The 25,733-nt window shown below is 35.1% G+C and overlaps 2 protein-coding genes across 5 annotated transcripts in view; both read right to left on the bottom strand.

Annotated features, from left to right (window-relative positions):
* Window positions 1-16,105, bottom strand: part of LOC148823487 (retinal-specific phospholipid-transporting ATPase ABCA4-like) — a 44,006-nt gene extending 27,901 nt beyond the window's left edge. The window contains exons 1-11 of the mRNA XM_088927939.1: window positions 16,040-16,105; window positions 14,496-14,589; window positions 13,809-13,950; window positions 13,003-13,142; window positions 11,041-11,168; window positions 7,521-7,718; window positions 4,939-5,028; window positions 3,350-3,590; window positions 2,979-3,118; window positions 1,365-1,481; window positions 731-928 (exon numbers count right to left, since the gene is read on the bottom strand). Of these exons, the coding sequence (XP_088784065.1) occupies window positions 731-928; window positions 1,365-1,481; window positions 2,979-3,118; window positions 3,350-3,590; window positions 4,939-5,028; window positions 7,521-7,718; window positions 11,041-11,168; window positions 13,003-13,142; window positions 13,809-13,950; window positions 14,496-14,589; window positions 16,040-16,105 (1,554 nt within the window). The remainder of the gene's footprint in view (window positions 1-730; window positions 929-1,364; window positions 1,482-2,978; window positions 3,119-3,349; window positions 3,591-4,938; window positions 5,029-7,520; window positions 7,719-11,040; window positions 11,169-13,002; window positions 13,143-13,808; window positions 13,951-14,495; window positions 14,590-16,039) is intronic.
* Window positions 16,106-20,882: 4,777 nt separating this feature from the next.
* arhgap29a (Rho GTPase activating protein 29a) overlaps window positions 20,883-25,733 on the bottom strand; it is a 49,722-nt gene continuing 44,871 nt past the window's right edge. For 2 of the 4 annotated variants that reach the window (XM_088926675.1, XM_088926677.1), the window contains 7 exons: window positions 25,358-25,521; window positions 24,810-24,998; window positions 24,319-24,456; window positions 23,600-23,832; window positions 23,051-23,360; window positions 22,836-22,944; window positions 20,883-22,723 (listed from right to left, as the gene is read on the bottom strand). In XM_088926675.1, the coding sequence (XP_088782801.1) occupies window positions 21,876-22,723; window positions 22,836-22,944; window positions 23,051-23,360; window positions 23,600-23,832; window positions 24,319-24,456; window positions 24,810-24,998; window positions 25,358-25,521 (1,991 nt within the window). In that variant the 3' untranslated portion in view covers window positions 20,883-21,875. The remainder of the gene's footprint in view (window positions 22,724-22,835; window positions 22,945-23,050; window positions 23,361-23,599; window positions 23,833-24,318; window positions 24,457-24,809; window positions 24,999-25,357; window positions 25,522-25,733) is intronic. The other 2 variants (XM_088926676.1, XM_088926678.1) reach the window with 1 other exon arrangement.

Raw genomic sequence — 25,733 nt, 5'->3', positions numbered from 1 at the left:
ATAACCAGACGCTAACAAAGTGTCTTTTAAGATCATAGTTTTTCAGATCTTTAGCATGAAAGCTTGTTTCCCTTTTTTTAAAAAAGGTATTTTAGAAAAAGAAATGCTATTTGGCATGTTTTTTCTTTGTTTTAAAGATTTTCTCTAAATTTATATATCAGTCATAAATCTAAATAAATGCCTCAGTCTTTGTTTTTTAAACAAAATAATATTACAAAATAATAACACCTAAAATATAAAATAATAGTACAAATTGGTAATTAATGATTTAGTGGCAATTATAGCTTTGGTTAATTAAGTTGGTTAATTTATTAAAATTATTAATATTAAGCATTCAGAATACACACAGCAGAGAATATAAAATGATATATTATATGTTTTTATAGTGTCATTTTAAAACGTAGCAGTTATTCACATAGCTATCATTTTTCAGTTGTAAATTTACTTATTTAGGTTAAATTCAATATTCTAGACTTGTGACAAGATACGTGTAATAAACGCTCAAGATGTGTAAAAAAGTAGAGTTTACTGAAATCATTTAATTCATGCTTCTGTTAAGAAAGAAAATCAAGTAAAAATATAATTTATGTACCTTAAAATCACATTAAACATGTCTCATATTCAATTTTCAGTACTTTAATCCTGGTAACACTTGCAATTCAGTCTCTATTGGTTCCTTTTCAATTTATATTTCAGTTGTGTTATCTAATGTGTGGTTTTAAAATCTTACCTCTCCATAATCATTGAACATGCGTATGACTTGGTCCGTCAGATTAAAAATATTCCGCCAGTCAAACTCCGGCATGTCCTCAGGACGATCTTCCGGTGGTCCATTGTAGAGGAAATTGAGAATATCTTTGGATGAGAGCTCTGTATCCTCAAGATTTCTGTCAATAAAATCTGCCACTGTGGGGTTCTTAATTGTATTCTGAAAGAAGTTACAAAACCCAGTATGTTTAGCAGTGAACGTATGTATATAACTTTTATAAATTTAGTGTGAAGTGCTTCTGTTAACATTTTAAAAAATAGTTCATACATATTTATTAGTGACTCACAAATACATTAAAAAATACACATTAATATGCATATAAAGTATATAGCCTAGTATACTATACAACGTTATATATAAAGTTAAGAAAAATATTTAATATAACATATTTTGTTATGTTTAGCATATAAAGCATGATATGAAAATGAATAAGAATCTATTGATATCACATTTTCATTTGCCTTAAAAACGTCTTAGAAGAGGAAAAAGACTGTTGTGTTATGATGATATAAGTAAAGGAGTATTTTCTTCTAACAATTTAAGTAGCATAAAACCTCAGTAGCAGGCGCCCTGTTTTGTTTTAAGAAAGCCTTACTCGGATCATGTTCATCTGTACGCTGTTCTGAAAAAAATCCCAAAGCTGAGGGCTCACTTCCTCCCAAGCCTTTCCCATACTTCTCAATCTCTCTAGCTCCTCAAAGGTAGTATTAGCCTGGGACAGAAACACAAACACAACAGCAACACTAAAATATAAATTATACATATTCTATTAGAAGACATGATTTCTTTTGAACATAGATGCTTAGAAAAAACAACTTCAAAATTAATGGTTGCATATATTTAGATTACATAAACAGTTTTTATAAACAAATACCTAAATGATCCTAAAGAATGTTCCCCTATGTTATAAAAAGGATTTACGTAATATACAGTAGATCTGTCATTATATAGTAGACCTACATGTAAGCTCCTCTTCCAAAGGATTGCATTCTACTGTAGGTTTAAATTGCCGTAAGAAGGAAAATAATTTGTGATGCTAAGACACAAATAAATCAAGTCTCAAATAGGTAAGGATATATCTACATCAAATTTAAGATCAGACACGAATTCAGCACTTCAGAATCTCTCATCCAAATAAGTTCATCCAAAAAGTATTTTCTTAGTCTAACAGCCAGTCACCTCACTCTCAAAGAAGACGGACTGCAACCATGAGCCTTCTGAATGAGAAAAGTTAAGAGAGCGAACTGATTAGATAAAGAATTTCCTACTTCATAGGATTTCCTATTTGAAAAGTGACTCTTCACTGAATTTCACAACGGGCCTTCACATGAATTGAATTAAATTCACATCAAGCACAACAAACAAAAAATAATTCCTAACTCTGATTCATCTTTACTTGTGCCTGATTTTTTTTATACAGCACTTTAATGTTTTGTTTGCTAAAGACATCATTATGTGATTCATATGGTATCCCATAATAATCTTAGACATAGTCCTTCCTTTTGCACTATTTAGATTAAGATCTGAGGGAAATGAAACACAAAAGGTGCTGAAAGCTAAAAAAAGGAAGCTGTTCTGTGTGAACCTCTGCCTAAAACTTCAAGTGTTAATTATTTAGTAAATGTAAACAATCTGTCACCAAAGTTGATTACAGTTATAGTGGTGCAGTAATGCAGACATTGCTGCATTACAAACAAGTCCCTTCTTTTTAAAACCAAGTTATCTATTTCTTATAATTGTTTACAAATGGCAGCATCTATATTTTTCATTCACACTACAATATTTTGCATTGTTACCATGTCTTTTGCATACTGAGTTTTAAAGTTTTAAAGGGTGCAGGTTACTTCATATTAAATGACAGAAAGGGACGCTTTATAATAAATTCTGCAGCTGCAATACTCCTAAAAAACTCTGCTTACAATCATTTGTACATGTTATTAGTAACTAATAAGTAATGACTAAGGCTACATTCTGATGTAATGATTTTCTTGTCACACCACCATCTCAAACAGGAAACTACAAGAATGTTACAAGAGTTAACAAACATTTTTGCAACATGCAAAAAAGAAAGATCAAAGGTTCTTGTTTTTCCTGCCATATAGCTTAAACTGAGCATTAAAAGCTTGCTGAAAGCTTCCAAAAGTCTAACCCATCGCTACATGTCAGTTTTCCCAAGACATTAAGAGTATTGAGCAGCACTCTCTCTTACATTCTTCAATATCTGCCGCACTGCAGGAGAGTCAGGGGCATACAGAATCTTTCCCATCAGCAGGGGCTTCACAGAATTCCATACTATTTTGGTAACAGGGTTAGATTCCAGGTTCTGCATCAATGCATTGCAGAATGGGGCTGAGAAGGGAGGGGGAATGGAGAAAAAAAGAATATTCTGTTATCCACCACTTTCATGCAGTTCCCTTTTTATGACTACTCACTGAACTTTGCATTTTAACTTCTCTAATAAAATGGTAGGGTTTCATTTACTTTCCCTTTGAGTGGACCAGTTAAAATTCCAAAGTTAAACATAAACTACACTTTGGTAGATTATCGTCTTAGAAATGTGCAATATTATAGAGCACTTACTAGTGGTCTTGTCATAGACGTAATGGGCTTGTCCGTGTGTGTTATTAATTCCCAGGAAGGCCTTATAATTGTTGTCCTCATACCAGTTGAAGGAAAAGACCCTGGTCCCCCCACCCTCAGGATACCCACAGAAGAGATCAGAGACTGAGTTCATTAGTTGAGAGAAGGAGGACGGGCCGCCATCTTGGAAAAGAGGATAGAGAACCTGAAGCAAGTCTTTGAAGCTGCTCCTCGTGGCCAGCTAGGAAGAAGACATTGGAAATGATTATTTAAGAACGTGTTCAGACTGTTCAATAACCATTAAAAAGACTCTTAAATGAAGCAAAAGCTGGCATACAGCTGTTTTTTTTCCATTACTGATGTGTGAGAAAGCCTCACTGATACCAAAAAAATAAGGTCAGAAAAATTATAAATAAGAAACACTTTTTTTTGTAATGGGTTTCAAATGTTGCTCCCAGACACTTTCAGCAAACTGTTCGAATTGAAAAGATTAGTACTGTACATAATATGTCATTCAATGGTGGAAACAATTACTGGCCATTGTGTTTTGGATATTTTTGCAAAATGCATCCCTGCATTTGCTCATCCAGACAAAAAATTTGATCAGTTAAGTGAGAAACTTGTTATGTAAATTTTTTTGTAATGTAATCAATGAAATATTCTGCTCTGCTTGTTTTGTTCCTAAAAAGAGTGCAAGAAGCCGTCTCTCAAATTATTGTATAATTTCTTAATTACATACATTGCAGCAGCTGTAAGAATAATAAAAATCTGCAGTAATACTCAATACAATGTACATATACATGCACATATTATTAGATAAACTACATAGGCAGAACTCTCCCTTGGAGATTTGCAATTAACCTTTTTTTTCATGCATAACATAAAAACAAAAACTTTAGTACTTAAAGCTCAAATACTTAGTTTAACCCATCTCAAAAGGGCTACAAGCAGTAAAAAAGTAACAGCTCCCTCACTTATTTTTCTTAAGAACATTAAACGTCTTTATCAAGGCTGCTTCCCCTATAAATGAGTAGCAAAACGTTAATCTCCTCCCTGGATGACCCGTCAAAGCAACAGGCAGCCAATTAAGGGTGGCAGATGTGTTGTGTGCATACACTGGTCTCCAGGCTTGTCCTTAATGCACGCCGTTGATAAGAAAGATGAAATCTAGGTTGAAGTGACTCACTTTGATTCCCAGACTAATGAAAGTATAATGAGAAATTAAGGGGAGAATACACAATTGGAATAAACGGTTTTATTGTTTCAGAGCTTAATTATGTTTAATGCTTTATCTGGATTAAATGCAATTCAACACTGAGTTCTATTCAGTAAAATCATGTAAAATCATGTTGTGATGCCCAAAGGATAGGGAACTGACAAAGCACAGACATTAAGACACCTTAAGAGCAATTTTGAGGCTCTAGACTTAGTCTTGATTTTAAACCACAACATTGGCCTCTTTGATTCTCCGACTCTAACAAACAGACAAAACAAAAGCTATTTGGTGTTTACGCAAACCAGGAAAGGAAGTTACAGTTTCCTGAATCCTATGAAAACTGTATTTGAACTAAAGATAAAGCCAAGTTTACCTCTCGTAGTTTTTCTGACAGATTTGACAGTACTCGTCCCCAGAAATGGAGATCAATCCCAGATGAATGATTGTCCAGTGTCCTAGGAAGCTGCAAAGAGCCAAATATTAACATGAAGGTTTGCATGCGTACTGATTTAATTAATAATGCAAAAAAGCAATAATCTGTCCTTTGTATATTTTTCTTCACAATTTTTTATCGATGTACCGGAGGTATATTTCACCAAGTTTAAACATTGCTGGATTGTGTCTCTTATTATGCATACTTTGAATACAAAAGTAAGCCTGTAAGTTGTTTTTAGTTTTGTCTTCCTTAAAAGGAAATACCTTAATCAAATTACATTATATGATATTTACTGGGGGGAAAGTGCCCACCCTGAAACACAAACTAGTGTTCTATTTTATATCCAGTACTTATATGTTCCAGTAAATTAGTTTCTTTCAAGGCCGGCCTTTCCACTACTTGTCTTTTAACCAACTCAAAATACAATGGGCAAAAGTTCAGGAAACACTATGTGGTAACATAAACTCCAAAATAAGACATCCTTCCTCTGACATTCCTTGCTATCTCATTAGATCAGGCTTGCTTGAAAAAAAAACTAAAAAGGCCATTGTTATGCCTGCAAAGGTCTTTCAAGTCCAAAAAATTTGAAAGCCTGTGACATCCCCACTAGACTGTCGCCTAAAAAGTTCACTGAAGCTGAAACACATAAAATATTGCAACATCTTTCATTTTCTGGACACTAATACTTGAAGACACATTGATTGTTATTATAGGAAGCTTCCCTATGTCTAAGGGGTGTGTCCTCTCTAATCTCATTATAGAAATAGGGCAAATGGACCTCATCCCATAACACTGCAAGCCTGCCTCCACCTTCCCTGGTCTGAACTTCTCTGTTGAAATAGTTCATAGGGAATAAGGAAACATTCCAAGTTTGCCAAAGGGAGCAGCAGGCTTGGCAGCATTCAATAAAGTAATAATGACTTTTTCTTATTGTGATTAGTGTGCAGATATCTGCTGTTTAACGGTTGTCATCTAAAATACCAGACATTTATTTTCCAGACAGCTGTAGAGTGTTTACAGTCTCTGTCCTAGCTTGGTACAGTAGGAAGAAATGCAGTTTTCGAATAGTTTGTTTAAATGTTTCATTGTATTTTGGGCTACTGTAGGGAAATGTGCCTGGGATAGGTAGGTGTGAAATGCTCTGCGTTTCATACAGGCACCCCACAGGTATTATCTTCATATTTTCTTCAGAAGAGAGACAGAATGAACAGAATGTATGTTGTTTTTTAACTTATCCATCCATTTATTTCAGTTTTAAGAATATTGTTAATACTTTGTTTCATGTTTAAAAAAAAAGTAGTTTTTTGTTGTTGTTGTTTCTGCTTTTCCATTGGAAATATTTTATAAATTTATGTTGCACATATAGTCACACTGCCTCAAAAAGCACACTGAATTTCAAATACACTAATGTAATCTGTTTCTTGTCAAAAGATTTTTTGCAGTGATACTCAGTTAACAGAAGACAGTAACGATTCTTAGAGTATTAGCTCATCCAAGAGAAATAATAATTTGGCTTAGTCTGCAGCTAAAGCCGGCATCACACTACATGACTTTTCCTAGGATTTTCAGCTGTAGCCTTCATTTACATAATCGTAAGAAAATCACAGCAAGTTGGAGAGAATCGCAGTGTGCGCCCGTTACTGTCAGTTGTGCAGTGTGACACCCCCAGCGCCCCAGTTATAACACTCTTAAGCCTCTACGACCCTCTGTGACTCGCTAAGATAATATCATATCATAATATTGATTTTCTTGTGTCTGTGTCTGAGCGTTCAACCGGAAGTACAATGTGGCTGTAAGGAAAGAAGGAAAGCAAGTGTTTTGGACTGTGCAAATGGATGAGAGGCTTGTCGAACTTTGGAGCCAGCACAGATTCTGTTCGATGTTTTGTGTTTGTCGTTGCGTGTTTGTTGTTTATTTACTTTCGTGCGATGCTCCTCCTCTTATTCCAGTTGATTGGCTGCCAAAATGAGGCGACCTACTTTCACGGCGCAGTAAGAGATTTGGAACCGTGATGAAAAGTCGTGAGGGAATCGTGTACTTAGTCACCCCCCGCAATTCCTAGTTGTATAATTTGACACCTCTACAGAAAAGGCAGCGAGATTCAGCAACTGCAGTCGTTAAATTTGACATGCTCTCCGACTAGAAGTCATGTCGAGCCGTATAGTGTGACACCGGCTTAACACCTACTGATGTAAAACACTTGACATTTCTATTACAAGCAAAAAAGATACTTATAGGGATTTACTGTAGTTGTATTTTTACTGTTATTTGTAGTGTATGGTGGAAAGTTGATTAGAGATTTAAAAATGGTCTACTTCTGGAAGTCATTTAATACCATTAAATTTCATATAACCATATCCAGCTTTGAAATGATTAAATATAAATAAAGACATTTAATTTAATATAAAAACAAACGTACAAAAATCAATATTTTAGCTTTTGAGGCTTGAGTCAAAGCTTGCAGTAACGTGTACATGTTTTGAAAGCTTGAAAACACAACACAGGAATTAATAACTTACGAGACGGAAGAGCTTGAAGAAGTCGATGTTTGCGTAGAGCTTGTCCTCAATTTTCTGGAGTTGTTGCTGTGTCAGTGCACACATTGCATTGCGCACTACATACAGGCCACGGCGACTTGAGAAGATAATAAATCGTTCAAGGAGTGTCTGACTGCAAGCAATGTCTTTCAGCTGCAGGTCTGGGACTCCATGAGCGAACTATGGTAAAGTATGAAGAGTTTGTTAAGAAAACTACAGTTCAGATCTTACTATTAGTATTTTTCACCTATCATCTTCTGTTTCCAAGTTGAAATGCAATGCTTTACATGTCTTTATAAACCTGTAAAGTAAGAAAATCACATTAAAGTAAATGGCATTGTACTGAGTAAAGTATTCCCATATACTGGCATTACAGCGTATCAGTAATGTTTTATATCTAACAAATATCACGTAAACTTTCCTAAAAAATTCTATAAAATTAGAAACTAAACAATGGAAACCCTAAAGTAAATCTAAAAAATAGCTGAATCCAGCAATTCAATACCATTGCCATCAAGAGAAAAACTTGGTTCTAATCAGAAATACATTACGTATCAGTTTTTATCTATAATTTTATTGGTCATATTATTAATGTAATTAAATAGAAAGCAAACAGTCATACTTATTTTTTTCTTCTCTGCTACTAAGCAGCTGTTTATTTAGAGGATTTTGAGGAGAAAGTCTTATAAATTGAAAATGTAAGTTCATAAAGATAAGGAATGCTGTTCTGAATGTTTAAAAAGCATAACTCCTTAAAGCTGTCAGTAGTTATTGCAAAAGGCATTTCCTCCTGAATACTCTGGATTTAAACAGAAGGTGCTGAAAGCACAAGGTCAGAAACAGGAAACAGAAAAGAATGTAATTTGACTTTGAAATGTGTAGCAAGGAACTGAAGATTAAATAACATGAGATATGTAATGTAAATGTTGGCAATTGAGAGAGAACTTAATTATTATGTGGGAAACTTTGTTTATCTTCCCTAGATAAATGCTGAAAAACTCCTGCTTTTGATAACCCAATTGCAATTATAATTTTAATGCAGCAATTCAACGGGAACATAAGTCAATGGTGTTTGAAGCAGAGGTTCACCTTTAGTTCTAAAATGTCCTAACTATAGTATATAAAATCCAAACCTATTTACAAGTCTTGTAAGTATGTTGGATTACTAGAGAATAAAATCACATAACAGGTCATTTCAATAGATAATGGACTGACAATCTCAGTAAAACACAGAGTTAATCTACAGTACAGTGTTCTCATCTCATTATTCAGATAAATTATTCAACTTGTTGTCTTATTTGCTGGTGTTTTTTAAATATTATTTCTAAAATCTATTTCAACACCAGCTATACAGTACTATTAAACTAATATATAGTATTACAGTAAAGAAAGAGACCACCCAGTCCATCTTGCTTGTTTGCTTACTAGCAGCTTAATGAAACCAGAAAATCTCCAAGGATGTCATGCAACTGGTTTTTTGTTCTGTGTGCTTTTTACTTGGGTGGAAAAAATACAGAACGGAATTTACTACACTGGTCTCAGAGGCCACACCAGTTCCATTGAGTTTCCTTGTCTCATATGTTTAGCAGAGACGATGAAAAGTACTTAATTCAAGAAACATTCTAAACAACAGCATAAGTACCTCTACAGCTCTTCAGCGTTCTTTGATAAAATCTTTGGATTTTGTTCCAGGAATTTCTCTAAATCTTTAAACAGTGTTCCCAGGCAGTGGCTTTGTGAACTTTATCCAACTTAAAAGGCAATTGTAGGTCTATATTCACTTGTGTTTTGTCATACTGAAGCTCTTATTAATTAAGATCATGAAAAGCAACCCCTATAATAAAAGTGAAGTATAAGTCCCCCGATCATAGAACATGTTTGTCTAAGTTATTATTAATATTGTTGTTGTTTTTTCAGGATTTAACGCATCATTTTTACGTTGAAATAAAACCAGAAGAGTGCAATTGTATGGTAATTCATCTTTAAAACAAAGTCAAAGAAAAAAGTAAAAAGTAAAATAAAGTGTATGCAATTGTGAAAAATATATTTAAAAACTCTCCAATATTTTTATCATACTTAAAATACGAAATGCACTTTAGTGTTGTCCAGAAGAGTCTGTACAGTCACTTTTAGTGGCAGACATAACATAGTCTTTCTGAATTCAAGTCATTTTAAATTAGTCAAAGTGCAAGAATAACAAACTTGAGTCATAAATGTGGTTTGATTCCACACTGAAGCAAAAAAGCAAAAATAGAAAGGAAATTAAGTTACTAAGTTACTAAGCCAGCTGTCCCCTGATGATTCAACACTACACATATTCTACAACTTAGGTCCTAGGCCATCGTACAATCAGTAAGCATCCAGAATATTTTACATCACGCTGTGCTGGCTCCGTTTGCACTGAAAGCTTATGGCTAAACCCTCTGTTTAATTGGCTACCTTTTGAGAGACGGTGTGTGCCAAACAGTGTGTCATCCTAATCACAAACAGACAAAGGTACACTGATAGCTGTGAATCACTGGAGGATCCTGTGATTAGTCGCTAAGGAATTATCCAGCTAGCATATTCTTCTGAAGGCCATTTCAGTGAATCAGTTAGGCCTGAGAAAGGCCAAGTCAATGAAAGGTTTGATGGTTTGCATTTTTTATGCATTTACATATGAAAGCTTGTTGAGAACCATTCACATACTGATGTCATTCTAGGGCTTTTTTTCATAGGCAGCCAGTGCTACATGCTCTCTCCCTGTAGTGGATATCTTACAGTGTTTTTAGATTAATGGTAACCTGCATGATGTGAATGTTATGTTGCTGAAGTTTTTAACACACAGCTAATTTTAACACAAACAAGAAGCTCAAAGTAATGATTAAAATTTACTAAATACAACTGGTAACTATGACATGCTCATAGGAAACTTCTGACTGTGAGTGTAAGATTAAGATTACATCAGAAGGTAATAAGGAATTGATCACATATAACAGTATATCAATATTAAACATCAGAGAGCTAAGAAAACAAAGTTCTGTCATCAGAGCAAGAAGACTTTAAAAAGTAATGAAATGATAATGGACAGCAAAAACCAAAATCCAAACAATTATTAACAAAGATAAGAAATGCATATTATTCAGACATACATTACTACTGTGGAGTTTTATTTTTGATCACAGCAAAACAAAGGCAAACAGAATATATGATTTTATATGGCGCTCTCCACAATGCGTTTTTGACAGCAAAGTAAAAGTTGTCATTTTGAATTCACACAAAACGTTGTGTTTTCTCTCTTCTCTTTTCAGCATGGAATAAACCTATTACTTGTTCCTTTGCAAACTACGCAGGCTGACGCAGCTACCCACCTGAGCTACAGTTATAAAAGGTCATATTAGAAAAAAAACCCAATTTGTGTTCAATCCAGTGTTTTCCTAGTATCATACAAATTACCTTACAAATTGTTTTAAGCTGCATAATTCATTCTCACTTTCAAAAGAACATTTTTAACATACTGTACCTGTTCAGGGCGCACTTGGCCATTTACCAGCTGATGAACAACTGAGTCAGATAGTCCAGCATCCTTTAACAAAAATGATGTCAGGGTTTCATCCTCCTTCAGAATGTCTCCTATTTTGACACCACGACCTTGACAAAGAGAGAGAAACTTAGGTCAAGAAGTCTGCAGGACAGTGATTTCTTAACAGGCAGCATGCAGTTTTTGATTGCATTTTGCTTTAATTACGTTATTGGCAAATGAAAATGTCTGTGACAAAGCAATACAGCACAGGTGACAACATAAGGTGACAATGTAAATATCAATATGTTACCGTGTCAGAGGTGCGGAAGCTTAGAGTACTTTTAATAATAATAATAATAATAATTGCTTACACTTTTAGAGCGTTTTTCTGCACACTCCACTCAATACGCTTTACAGGTAATGGGGACTCCCCTCCACCACCACCAATGTGCAGCATCCACCTGGATGATGCGACAGCAGCCATAGTGCGCCAGTACGCTCACCACACATCAGCTATCAGTGGGTAGGAGAGCAGAGTAATGAAGCCAAATCATAGATGGGGATTATTAAGAGGCCATGATTGGTAAGGGCCAATGGGAAATTTGGCCAGGACGCCAGGGTTACACCCCTACTCTTTTCGAGAAACGCCCTGGGATTTTTAATGACCACAGAGAGTCAAGACCTCGGTTTCACATCTCATCCAAAGGACGGCACCTGTTTACAGTATAGTTTCCCTTTTAACACCCTTTGCCTTGCCCTGCTAGCATTGAAGCAGCAAGCTGTGTGTGTTGTTCGAGGTAGGAACTAAAATTTATGAAAGTGTGTACTACAATCAGTTATTGTTATTCCAGTTATTGTTTCAGCTCGATGTGAACACAGAGATAATAAAGTGAGGAATGATGTGCAAAATCCAGAGATCTAATTTACATCAGAAAGAAAAGATAGATTTGATTATATTCTTGAATAAAATGTTAGTATAATTAGAGCAAAAGCACAACTACATTCAATAAGATCTTAATGAAAATAACTTATATAACAAAGACCAAGTAGTCAGGACCTTGCCTTCATGTTTCATCGGAAAGAAAGCACTTCTTACAGCAGTGCTCTACTTTGTCATACTGGGGCACTAGATTAGAAATTCTGGTTTACAGGGAAGGGCATTAATTATTAGTCAATCAACACCCTGGATTTCCTCGACATCTCCGAACCCTACCAGTACTGACCAGGCCTCACCTAGGCCTTGTTTAGATCCTGAGTTCTGACAAGGTCAGGCTAATGATAGCCATCTGTAGAATATTATTCCTTGTTTACAAAAGACTTAGTGAACTTTACAGGCAAAAAGAATATGCACAAGACTGTGATATGAGTTTCTTAAACATAAGTCTAACATAGCTAGGACACACATCTAACATCAGAATACCGAAAAGCAACCTTCATAGCATTTTACTCTATAGAAAATCTTGATACAGATTTGGTACACATGATTTGGTACAATTCTTTTTCTATTTTCCATAGAAAAATGTTATCTCCAGCTTGATTGGCATCTTCGTGTTAACAATAAATTGCAAAGATATTAGGAGGAAATTTTGCTCTGGACCAAAAAGCTTTAAAGATCCCACTTTTAATGTTCCCACTGTAATCCATTGGCACACATAGTTTAAATATATACTGCAGAATAACCATATTCCAACCTGATCTCATCAGATATCAAAAGCTGAGCAAGGTCCACATCAATCTCTTCTTAATGATCCTCTGGTCCTGTATAAATTCACTTTGATCCTTAGAATGAAGTGTATTATTGAGTATCCTCATTTAATTAAAGGTCAGAAAGACACTTCAATTTGACCATATATGACACGTGTGGGCCTACAGGCTCATGCTTACTTTGTAAAATAATCATTCTCAACAGATGTGAGGTGGATCATTACAGAATCCTTTACAGAATATGATTTCACGCCTTGCCTGATATTCTAGCAGGGTCTGTTCGAATCACGTTCATGAATTCAGTCATGATTCGCAATTCCCTCCACATCCTTCCCAAGTGCTGGAATTCAGGGTCTGAAAAGAGCAGCTCCTGTGAATCTGTGTAGAATCTGGCCAAACTGAAAGAAGATGAGTTGACAAAGATAAGAGGGGAATAAGAATGCCTCTTGTACCTCTATAAATTATTTTTTATATGAGGATTTCCAGGCAGCACCATGGCACAGTGGTTATGCATTGCTGTCATGCAGCACACAGTCCCAGAGTTTAATTCCTGACTTAGGGAGCTATCTGTGTGGAGTCTGTACGTTCTCCACATGTTTACATGGGCTTCCACCCATAGTCTAAAGACATACTAGTAATTGGCTACTGGGAAAATTGGCCTTGGTGTGAGTGTGTGCCTGTGTGTGCCCTGCAATGGACTGGTGTCCCATCCAGGGTACACCCTGCCTTGTGCCCATTGTTTGCTGAAATCCCCATGACCATAAATTGGATGAAGTGGTTGAATGGAATGGATGGGTGAAGATGATAAATCTTTATTTATTCATCCTTATTTATCCACCCAGATGAAGGCTTCACACTTCTCACATACTGTATGATTATCAGTATCATCTCTTACATCATAAAAAACGTGATGTACTGTAACAGCAGAAAAATAAGTAGCTTAAAACTCCCTGAAAATTAATCATGAGAATACAATAGAACTAAAATGCCACATACAGTATAGGATTTAAAAAAGTTTCAAGACTAGCTTTAATTTTTCAAATTAGATTAAATGATTGACTCACATAGAGCCGTTATAGTTGGAGACAACACCAGGAGACTCGCCACGTGTTGGGTATCTGAAGCAGGGGTTGTTAACATTGCAGAACATCCCCTGTATCCAAGGCAGGATTCCAGCAGAGGGCAAAGCTTTGTTGGGAAAGTGACCTTTTCAAAGTGAAATAATACAAAAATAATTGTCATAAGGAATAAGAAATCTAATCAATATTGATGTTTGGCATTTACCTATTTATCATTGTGACAATTTGCAAAATTATTTTTACTATAATTGTTCCAAATAAACTTTGTAAGATTCTTAGTTTTTCTGTAACAGTTTTAATTTTATCTTTGATTTTCTAAACCTAGAATGTTAATAGTTCAGAATAATAATTTCTACAATGAAGCCAAGGAGTTAAATCTCAAAAAGCAGGCATTGTAGATGACTTTCAACCTTTTAAAACATTAATTTTGCGATATATCCATGAAAGTATGGACTGATCTTCTTTACCTAAGATCATTTTTGTAATAAAAACTACATTCTACATAATCATATTTGTTACTTGATACTTTTTGACTACTTGTTACTTGTGACTTGTTACTTTTTGTTACTTGAAGACAAGAATTTTCCTTTTAGAGAGTTTAAAACATGTACTGTAAAGTCCGAAGATGCATGAAAAGAACTATATCCATTATAAATGAAAGTACATGCTTACATTCATGTTGGCGGTACAGTGGGTTAGCCTCTCTCAACCACACCAATCCAAAAAACAGAACCAACGGCCATGTTATCTCAACAAAGAATCGAAGCTAGAGGGAAAAAAAAACAAAGACCTGAACACCTGAGTACCACAAAAGTAAAATATTAGTATCTAGATGTTTTTTTTAAAGAAAGAAGCAGTGATGTCACTAGCTACCGATGAAACCAAACAAGTTACATATTGTTATTAATCCTTAAAAATCCAATTAAGCTGGACTGATGAGTGCTTTAGTCAACAATTCCTGCTGAATTCATTTTACAACTCTGTAATGACACAGATGTCAGACGTTTAAACGTAGATCATCTACTGCAACCTGAACTGTCTTAAGTGTCAAGGCACAACTGGCAGATTGGTATGGTAGCAGATTGGTTTCAATCAGCTAAACTGTTCTTAGTTTTTACCAACCCAGCCATTCCTTGTATTTACTGGGCACCACCAATTTTGACCAGCAGTGGAGTCAATGAAAAATGTGTCACTCCTCTGATAAGCACTACTGTATGTCTCCTGTAAGTTTGTGCCCTACATTGACAAGATAAGATCCACTGTTCCTATTACAACTAAAGTGTAATAATGTACACATCACACATCTCACAGTGTACATATGTCTGTCATGCGTCTCTCTTCATTTTCTTTAGAACAGTGAAAGAGGGTAGTAAAATTCACCAATTCTCTATTTAAAAAGCCATTGGCATGTGTGTGGTAGATTTGATGCTGATGCGTCACTCTCTAATTGACACCCTATAAGATAAACTACAGGTCTCTGAGGAAAAGTTAATCTAAATTTAAGCTTTCATTTAATGCAATCTGTACTTATGTTTGTGGTTTACAACAACAATCCCAGTATTTTAATTTTTTCTAGTGAAATACCAAGCGAGTTGCAAGGTCAAGGAGACATGAATCTTTAAGTGTATCCTTTACTTTAAGGAACTCAAAACTTCAAAGGGGCTTTTGGAATGCTTTTTGAATCTAACACTGGATGCGTGGCTGAAGTTTAACAATGGAGTGAATTCAGGAACTGTTACACTTAGCTTGTTCCTGTCTTGATTCATTTAGATTTACAAGAGAGAGGAATTGGGTATACACATTACTTTGTGTTTAACTATGAGCTCATTAAAACCACATTTAACTTACCGCTTTTCATACAGTTTTCCTCTCTTATTCTAAACTTATTTTATGTAAGATATCTTAAAATGTGGCAACATTGGACTTGTACTGCAGGTCAGTATGACTCAGAATTAAAACTGTTTTATAAAATGCTAACTCTACTTATAATGTACATATAAACTTTATTCTAGTTGCCAAAGTTTTTTTTTTTTTAACGTGCTTCCTCTCTTATGGAAGAGAAGTTTAGTCAAAACACATCTCCCTCATTATCCATTAAGGTATAATCATTTTCATCATTAACATCATAATCAGTTAAGGAATAAAAAAAAATACTAAACCTTTAAACGTTTCATTTATCTTTTACTTTTGTACCCTGCCAAATTACAAAACAGTACCTTTTGTCTTTTGCGAAGAGTCCAGTTTTTCCATAGTAATAAGTAGATCTGGCTCCCAGTGGCCATGGCTCTCCTGCCTAACCCCTAAAGGGGTGTCAAACAGCGCAGAAACCTCAAAAAACAACCAACAGTATCGATAATTTAAGCTTAATCCTTTTCCAATGTTAACAGAAACACAGAACTATCTCAGATATTTTAAAAAGCAAGTATCTGAGACAAAAATAGTAAAAGCCATAAATCTGAAAAAAAATGTTTGATTTAGACTGCTAAAATTAAAACCAAAGTAGGACTTACTTCAGTTATCCTGTTTGATTACAAAAAGTCATCTTGCCGGTTAGTTGGAGGGACCACCTAAAGGTCCATTATTAAATTGCTAGGAATGCTGCCGAGTCAGCTTAACAGTAATTGAAAGTAAATTGAAAGCTTTAAGGAGGAATCACACTTGAAAGGCATTACAAACATTCATATTGGAGTAACTTCAAACACCAGCTGTGGATAACTGTACCCTAGTCTACTTTGTCAGGAATTACCAGGATTGGTGTGAAAAAAATTTTGAAGGTTCCTTGTTAAAAACAAGTAAAAGTCTAATAATTTAGTAAAAAAAATGTAGATTAGTCTGTGGGGGAAAATTCATGGCAATTTAAATTGTATGTTTGTTAAATGGTAACTGTAGATGTTAAATGGAATTCATTGCAGCATTTTTGTTATTGTTACAGTATCAAAGATCCTTTCTACTTACTATTTGTCTGGTAGAGTGATGATTACACAGAAAAATGCTAGTGGACATAAATAAATACTTTGGCTGCCAGGAAAACCACATAACTAATTCAACCCTTCCTAAATTATTCAATATTTTCTTCTTTAATTATCACAGCCTACAAATACATTACTCTGGGCCAAAATTGAATTTAAATTTAATTATCACAGTCTTCAAATGCATTGCTCTAGGACAAAATGAATTCTACCCAGCAGAAACATTTAAATAACTTACACACTAAAAGGTTCATATAAAGCATAGAAACAGGAAGGGTCCACACACATCTATTATCAATGTAAGGCTAAAACACAAACAGCTAGATCATCACCAGTTCCAACATGCTGCTTCAAATAAAGAATGGGCTAATCTGGCTGATCAACAAACATCCATCATTAATATAAGTAATTGGATTATTAGACTTGTATTTAGGTGGCAGCTCTTTTTCTAAATGTCTTGTCAGTAGAAACTCGTGCCTCTTGGAAATAAAACTCGACGGACAACAATATTTTTCATATGAGTTGTTACTATCAGTACTCCACAATACATTTTTGACCACAGGTTGTTCATCACTGTTCAGCCACATTTTCTTTTGTTGAAAAGCAACAGAGACCAAAAGAATTAAAAGAATGGCATAAGACTGTCCCCCAGAAATGAATCTTTTAAACATGGAGTGTCTATAAAATGCCCGATTATACGCATATATTTATTTAAGCTTAGTCTTACTACTTAATGAATTTGTAATGAAGAATAACTAAGGTGGATGTCACATGCAAACCCAGGTTCAAGTATCCATCTCAATTAAGGAAAAACAAAATCAGCTACATTTTTTATCTTTGTTAAAATTATATAAAATCTATCACGACTCTCGTCACAATCAATTAAATTATATAAATAAAATAATTTTATATTGTCTATGCATTATATTTATTTTTTTATTAAATGTTAATTACTGTATTTCTCCCAGTCTGCAAACTGCTGAATTGAAGGGAATGGGGTTAAACACTGTAAATAAAAAAAAATGGATTAACAGGGATTGCTTAAAAGCCTGATCCTCAGGTGACATTTCAGTAAACGTCTCCTACAGGGCTTACTTTGAATATGAGTAGATATGTCTGTAGTCCTCACTGATTAATACACACAACAGTCAATTTGTCCATGTCAAATCAAATTGTAAATATGCTTGCCGTGCTATTGAAATAAAAAAACACCTAAACTGAAATAATTCTTACAAGTGAAAGATAAAATAATTTCTGTGCAATCCAGTGAGAGAAGTGGCCTCAGGTTGAACACGAACATCTTATAGTAAATGGCATTAACCTATATATTGCCAAATAAAATTCAGCTTAATCTTTTACTCTATAAAACTCTGTTAAACAGTTCATGAAACATACAGCTTCAGCAGGACCTTAATTTGCCTGTGTGTCAGAGAAGATTGCAATGTGTTGCTTTTTCAACAAGGAACAGGTTCAATGTGGATTTGCTTCACTATAGAGCAAATGATTTGACTTTGACTTTGGCAGTTATTTACAGGGAAAATATTCTATAAGTTAATTAACAACTTGATGAAATGCTACCAGTATCACATCAAACTGTAAATAAACAATTACAAGAACATGATTTTATTAAGCTTTTCAAGGTATTTCTAGGCTTGAATGAAGAAAATGCAACATTCCAATACACAAATTACAGACCATATCTAAGTGTATAGTTACATTAGTGCATTGAACAATTTGTAGAGCAAACATATAATATTTCTAGTTTTTATCACCTCAACTTATTTCTATATCCTGGCTGAGAATCCAAATATAAATTCCTATGAATTTCATACCTAACAGAGGTCTATAGAGGTCAGCACTTGAAATACTTCGTCCCCAAACCTACACTGCGTAAGAGATTGAAAACGTCATGAAAAAGATCTTAAAAGAATGCTTCGTAAGATTACATTGCCTATTGAATGGATGGCAAAATTGCATGACAGAAAAAAATCAGAATTTAAGAAGTGGCTTACCTCAGAAGGAAAATATATACGTTGTACAGCTTTTAAAAAATTATAGAAGATTCCTTGGCCTGAGGTTTGAGGTGTCTGGCCAAGGGCTACATGCTGGTGCAAACACAGCTGCTTCCCTCAACACTGGCTTGCACTTGTAATCAGATTGCTTTAATCTCCTTTTACAACATGGACAAGCTCGCTGAAAAACAATAATCTATTTTCTTGAATGATCACATGGCATAATAAAATGCACAACTGTAACTGAAAATGGAAACTTTTTGAGTAGTTTGGTGTGGATTGCTTTGGGTTTTTTCAAGTTGTTTTATTTCTCCTCTATTCTCTAAAGACCTGAAGGTCTGAATCCTTATTAAACACCTCACGGAGCTTGGACAAGTGACATAACTAATTAGGATAGGTAGCTGTAAACATCTTGGCTGTGCAGAATATAATCACCCAAATCTGGTGCAGTGCAGACAGATAAAGGCATCTATAATAAAGAGCATACAGCTTGTTTTTATGTTAAAGAAGTTCAGGTGGGATACACATGTTGGTCTTTCTGCAGAAGTATTATTTTACTGTGTTAATACAAAACTAAAACTGAAGCTAACATTTTCCAACAAGTAATACATTTTAGACATGTATTCTCAAACCCTGCTTAGATCCAAAACTAATGTAAAAAATATTAAAAGATTGTGATAACAATGACCACATTCACCCAAAAGTTACAAAAAACATACAACACTCATAGTAATAATATAATAAATCCACTACCAAAATAAGTTTGATTTGTTACCTTTATCTTAGAAATGAGATTTCAAACACTGCATAGGGGCCAAAGCAGTCATTCTGCTTTTTTTCCCCCAAACAAAATTAACAGGTGACCAGAAGTTTAGAACAGGACACAGTATTTCTATTTCAACTGTTCTTTATGACACTTGCACAATGACGATAAACTATATTCTAAAAAAAAGAGCCTTACAAAGTTCAAAAGATTAAATAAGCAGCCCATTCCTTATCCCTTTCATAGAAAGATTTTAATGAAAAACTTCAATACAAGTACAAGATACGATCCTTTCTTTTTTTCCACGTAATGATTTTTGTACTATTGTACACTTTTGACAGTGATAAATGTTACCACTATAACCCGCCTTCTTGCTTTGTTCTGTAATATATCCGTCTTAAATCAAAAGGCAGCTTTTCTTGGTATTTTCCCATGTTGTCTTATTGTTATAAACACAAGCATTACAAAGCAGTTTTTGAAGTGTCTTCCAAACACTCAAAGGCAAATATTAACGAAGGAGAAATTCTTCCAAAATGTGGTCATGCGGTCACCACTTGCCATTGAAGAACAAAGATAATAGTTCTTTTTGTTTCCTCCAAAGGCAAAAAAGGAAAAGATTGTAGTAAATGCTGGTTTATATTTACATCTCCTGAGGATATATATTGATGGTTAGTTACGTGTGATTTAAATTAGTGAATTGCATTACCATGGAAGTGTATAATAAGTGCTTTATATATAATATGGTAGATTTAACCCTATAGAACTGTCTGTACATAAATGCCTCATACATCTCTCTAATATCTAGTAATTAACTACTTCTAGTTCTACTTTAACTACTTCTACTTCTATGGGTAGAACAAAATGTGTCAGTATGTTACAGAAGGCCAGTATAAATCTGAAATTAAATTCAAGAATTTGAATTGAAAGTCCAAATAGTAAATAAATACATAAATTCATTACAATGTGCAATATCGTCATTAAAAATGCTTGTCCATTATACCAGTCACTAATAAACTATTGGGAAGTTGCAATGTTTTTTATCTTGATTTCTCTCAGTTGTTTATGCTAAAAGCAATATCATTTCAATGTTTTTTTTAATGAAAGAATAAACAACTATTGCGTAGGTCTGAAAATAACATTATTTATAGTTTTGTTTTTTAACTCTTGAATTCCAGTGTTAGTGGCAAAATGTGATAAGCCCCATTTCTTTTTAAAATTTAAGATTTAAAAATGAAAACTTAACTTTGTAAAATCTTCCTACCTGGTTATTTTACAGTACATTGCAATCATAACAAAAAATAATTGACATTACACCTTTTATTCTTTTGTGAGTTTCCATCTATATTTTAATAACTTACAAAAGACGTGTATGTTCTTAGGGATAGTTTGTAAATAAAAATGTTAATACATTTAATTTTGCAACAGAAACTCCTCACACGCAATACTCATAAAATGTTTACAGATAAAGTTCATATAAATCTGATGTACTTACTGTGGCCCAGTTTTTAAAATATGTTTGCATGCATGCTAACCAGAATTAAAATAATATTCAAACTGAAATAATATGGAGACTTGAGGCCTTGCTGCTTTCCAAGGTCAGTCACAGGAATACTACTGCCTTATAATCAAACTGTGAAATTGTATAGGTACTGGCAAATCTTAAAGGTCCATTTAAATGTGAATTAAATCCAGTAAGTGCATCATATTTGTGATGTTAAAGTGACATTTCATACATAGATATAAGAAATTAACCAACCTTGGCATATGAACATTTGAAACAAACTTTATACGATAATGTATTTCTGATGATGATTCTGATGAGTAATAAGCAATTGCACACACCTGAAGGAAAGAATATTATATGTTTCCTTAAAATGGGTGAAAAATGATTATATATCTTAGCCAAATTAAGTTTTTGACAAATTTTGTTTAATTTACAAATTACAGTTTCCAGTGAAAAGGTAATTGGTAATGGAAGTCAAGAGTATTTTTGTATGAAAATGTATTTTTTTAACTTTTTTAAGAAAGCAACTAAAGTGTTAAATAACTAATAAATACACACATTTTAAGCTAAGTGCATCTGGCAATAACTTGGGACTCACTATGGGTCCGTCCAATACTAACTTGCATAACAAAAAGATAACAAGGAATATATTATACATACAACACTTCCGCAGTACATTTTTCACAGTTTTTGTAAATGTTCAGAAAGGGGTAATAAAAGTACTCCATTTCATGTACAATATGGCACAAACAAATTGCATTTATAAAAAAAAATATTTGCAGCTTTGCAATATTGGATAAAGAATTATACAAAGTGTGCTTCCCTGTGTTCAAATTCTTGCAGGCGCCTGGCCCTCAGTCTTTGATAAACTGGTTTTGCTTCACTTTGGCCAACGTTCTCAGGGCTGGAGCTGGGAGACTGAGGCTGGGCAGTGGAAACAGTGGATGTAGCCTCAGACTCTGGGGGGGCGATCGCAGAGTCTTTCAGGCTCTGCCTTGTCTCTGTGCTGTTTGTTGTGGCAGGGCATGTATTTGGCACCAAGTCCGCAGTCTGGAGAGCTTTGTTTCCGGAAGGAGGTTTGTAAAAAGTTCCAGGGGGAGGCTGCAATGTTCGAGGAGCTCTGAAGGCAGAGGTTGTGGAATTTGTATCAAAGATATTCCCATCTCTTTTTAAGGCCCTTCCTGGCCTTACAGCAATAGTGTATGGCTTACTGGGGAGTATAGTGCTCCCAGAAGAACTGGGAGCTTCTTGGGGTATGTTTGCCATAATCATAGCTGTCCTGGGAGTGATATCATAATGTTTGTACTGCTTGTCCCATGTCCTCCTTAAAGACTGAGTGTCAATGTAAGTATTCCGGCAGTATGTGCTCACACTAGAAAAAGTCTTGACCGTTTCTGAAGTCTCCTCTATTGTGAGACTCTGATCCTGCTCCGTTAAATTTTTGGAATTCTTCTCATTGAGCTGAGAAGGGTTTAACAGTCTTTCCATTGGCATACTAATGGGCCGTGCGGTTAACTTAGGTCTCGGAGATCGCATTTGCACTTTGGTTGCGCCATGATTCGATCTGCTAAACACCAGGTTAGGTTTCTGTCCCTCTTGAAGGCAAGATTCTGATGGAAGCCCGTTGAGTTTCTCCGAAATCTGAACCATCGCTGCAAGCAGAAAGGGAAAAAAAAATCAGTACACATGAACTCTTAAAAACAGCTGAATTCTAGATGTATGTGGAGACATTTGGCTCCAACTAGGCACTACCGCAATACTGACCGGGCATAAACTCCCTTCCTTCAGGTTTGTGTTTCACATCTTTTACCTCATCCACCAAATGAGTAGATGGAATTATAGATGAATGCCTTTTATATACTTTAGAGCTCTGCTGAAATAAAACAGTTAGAGAAAAGATTAAACTCTACTGATATCACAGAAGCCCATTATTGTATGTATTTTCAAAGCCTTGATATGGGTAACAAGATCTCACTTACTTCTTTGATATCAACTAAAGACTTAGAGTGTCTCATAAGCTGCCCCTCTTTTTCTTCAGGATTTAGGTTAAATTCCACTGGCGAGCTCTCCACAGCAGGTGGGGAGCTGGACAGGGGACTCAGAGGAACATCGAAGACTTTCTCATAATGCAAAATGAGCAGCTCCACTATCCGGGCCTGGTAGGGATAGTCAACCAGGGAAGACAAGGACACATCAGCATCTGTCTGTCGCGGCTTCATCAAAGTGGGGCCAAAGATAATCCCCAGGTTACTGGCCGTCATTTTATTTTCTTCTGCTTTCTCTGTCACTCTACAAAACGAAAAAGAGAAAACAAAAAATGCAATTATATTTCATTTTCCCCTAATAAAATATTTAAATATCTGCTTAAATGTACTTTCTACATCAAAATGACCATGAGCAAAACTGCAGCCATTTTGAAATTCAGGTAAGGAAGTTCATGCATTTCAGTGTCCACATATAAACTATATACATGTCCATCCAATACATTTTAAAACTTTTATAAAAGTAAGCACAGATGAATGTCTGACCTGTTGAGATGTCCTATAAGGTACTGCAATGTTTTATAGTGGGCCGCAGGCAGTTGTCTGAGCAGGTCTTTGATTTTGAAGATTACTCTGTTGAGCTCGATGCTTGGAGGGCGTTTGTCTGCTGTTGGGCTACTCGGCGTAGAATCAACTTCATCCATAAGGATATTCTGGCTCTCTTTTGCCAAGCCGATGAATTCATTATAAAGACGAAACTGAATCAATGGCTCAGGAAGCTAAAAATAAAAATACATAAAAGACATTAAGTAAAGTAAATATGTAGACCAATGCACAACAAAATATTTTAGCTACTCATCCATCCATTTTCTAACTGCTTCATCCAATTCAGGATCACGGGGGGGCTGGAGCCTATCCCAACAAGCAATGGGTGCAAGGCGAGATATACCTTGGACTGGACACCAGACCACCGCTGGGCAGACACTTACACACTCAAACCAAGGACAATTTTGCTAGAAGCCTATTAACTAACCAGCAAGGTTTTTGTACTGTGGGACGAGACAGGAATTTCCAGCAAAAACCCACATGAACACAGGGAGAACATAAAAACTCCAAACAGACAGCACCCCAGCTCAAGCCAGAATTGAACCCCAGGGCCCCAGTGCAGCAAGGCAGCAGTACTATCCACTGTGCCGCCCAATTTTAATTATTTCTGACAAATACCTGGGTAATAAGGGTTTGAAGAGATAAAATTAAATACAAACCTGCCGGAGATAAAGTTTTAGCACATTGCTGATGTCGTGCGGATATAGATCAGAGAGTTCCACCAAATCCTTCCCATTTTCAAATGCCTGGCAAAGCTTTTCAACTCTTGATTTTGCTCCATTTACTCGGTAAATGCCCTACAAACACAAAAAAAGTTATTTCAAAAACTGTTAGAGCTACAAAAGTCTTTTCAAGTCTGAAAATCAGGTATTTAATTATAGACTGCTAGAATACTTTTTTTAGAATACACAGACATTTCAAAACTAGAAGTAAAGTCAATGTGATATCACAGACAAGGAAACAAAACACTGAAACTGAGACTTAAAATTTAACAGCAGAGAAACCTTCAGATTGGCTTTTCACCAGATGTTGTATTTGAAAGTGACATGAAAAGCCTTTTTAGAACATTTTCTCACTAGTGTAATTTTCTAAGCTTAACACACTCAAAAAAAACATATATGTATAGTAGCAGGATGTGACTTAACAGTACCTTTATGGTTAAAGCACGGTTTTCAATCTCCGAAGTGCACTTTTTGATGATAAAAGGTATTCCGTCTGGGTTATTTTTGGTAGCCTGGGCAAAGTCAATTCCAAAGAGATGAAGACGGCCCTGGAGTTTTTTGTGGCCACACTGGATAGCCAATGTTTCCAGACATTTTTTATGACAAGCCAGATAACACTGAAGAGAGAAAATAAAAAGAATTAAAAAGTAGAAAGTGACTATCACATCTGCTAAGTGAAACTAAACTACACAGCAGAATTAACTCCTACTACATTTTAACTGGTTTACGACCAAAATCCTATCAACATCATTTCTTTAAAGGTCTTTGACTATGGTTATTAAAATTAATGTTTCCCTCACCCTTGAAAGTTACATATTCCATTTTGCATTAGTGCATATTCAGTACTTTAAATGCCGACATTCTTCACATAACTCATTGCTTTGCCATAAACCATTATTAACTGCAAAATAATTGCTGTCCTCATTTTGAAGTTTTCAGTGATTTTCATTAATTGTATTGGGAAGAGATGCCTTACCTCCTCGCACTCTGCCCCATGGAATACCACCAAGCTGTCACATTCCCTGCACTTCGAGGGAGCCCTCAGTTTCCTCAGCTTGTGAGTCTGTGCTGCCTTGGACATTTGAGTGTTTCGGAAAGGTCCAGGGGAGCTAGCCGTTTCTGAGACCATTTCGCTTAAACCTAAGATACAGTTACAAAGGGAAAATAAACTCATTAGCCAAACCGCTGCAATAGCTGGAAAGGAGCAAGGTACAAATTTTGATACTTAGCAAAGTAATTATTAGTAAGATGAAACATATTTTAAATGAAAAGTTTATTCTTCTTTTATTAGTAAAGTATTTTGAAGTCTGATCTGGTAAGATTCCATTATGATTTCTAATGGAAAGCATTTT

The sequence above is a fragment of the Atractosteus spatula genome, chromosome 11 (genome assembly GCF_055471065.1).
Source record: "Atractosteus spatula isolate fAtrSpa1 chromosome 11, fAtrSpa1.hap1, whole genome shotgun sequence".
NCBI classification, from domain to species: domain Eukaryota; kingdom Metazoa; phylum Chordata; class Actinopteri; order Semionotiformes; family Lepisosteidae; genus Atractosteus; species Atractosteus spatula.
This window is presented reverse-complemented; position numbering and strand designations above follow the sequence as displayed.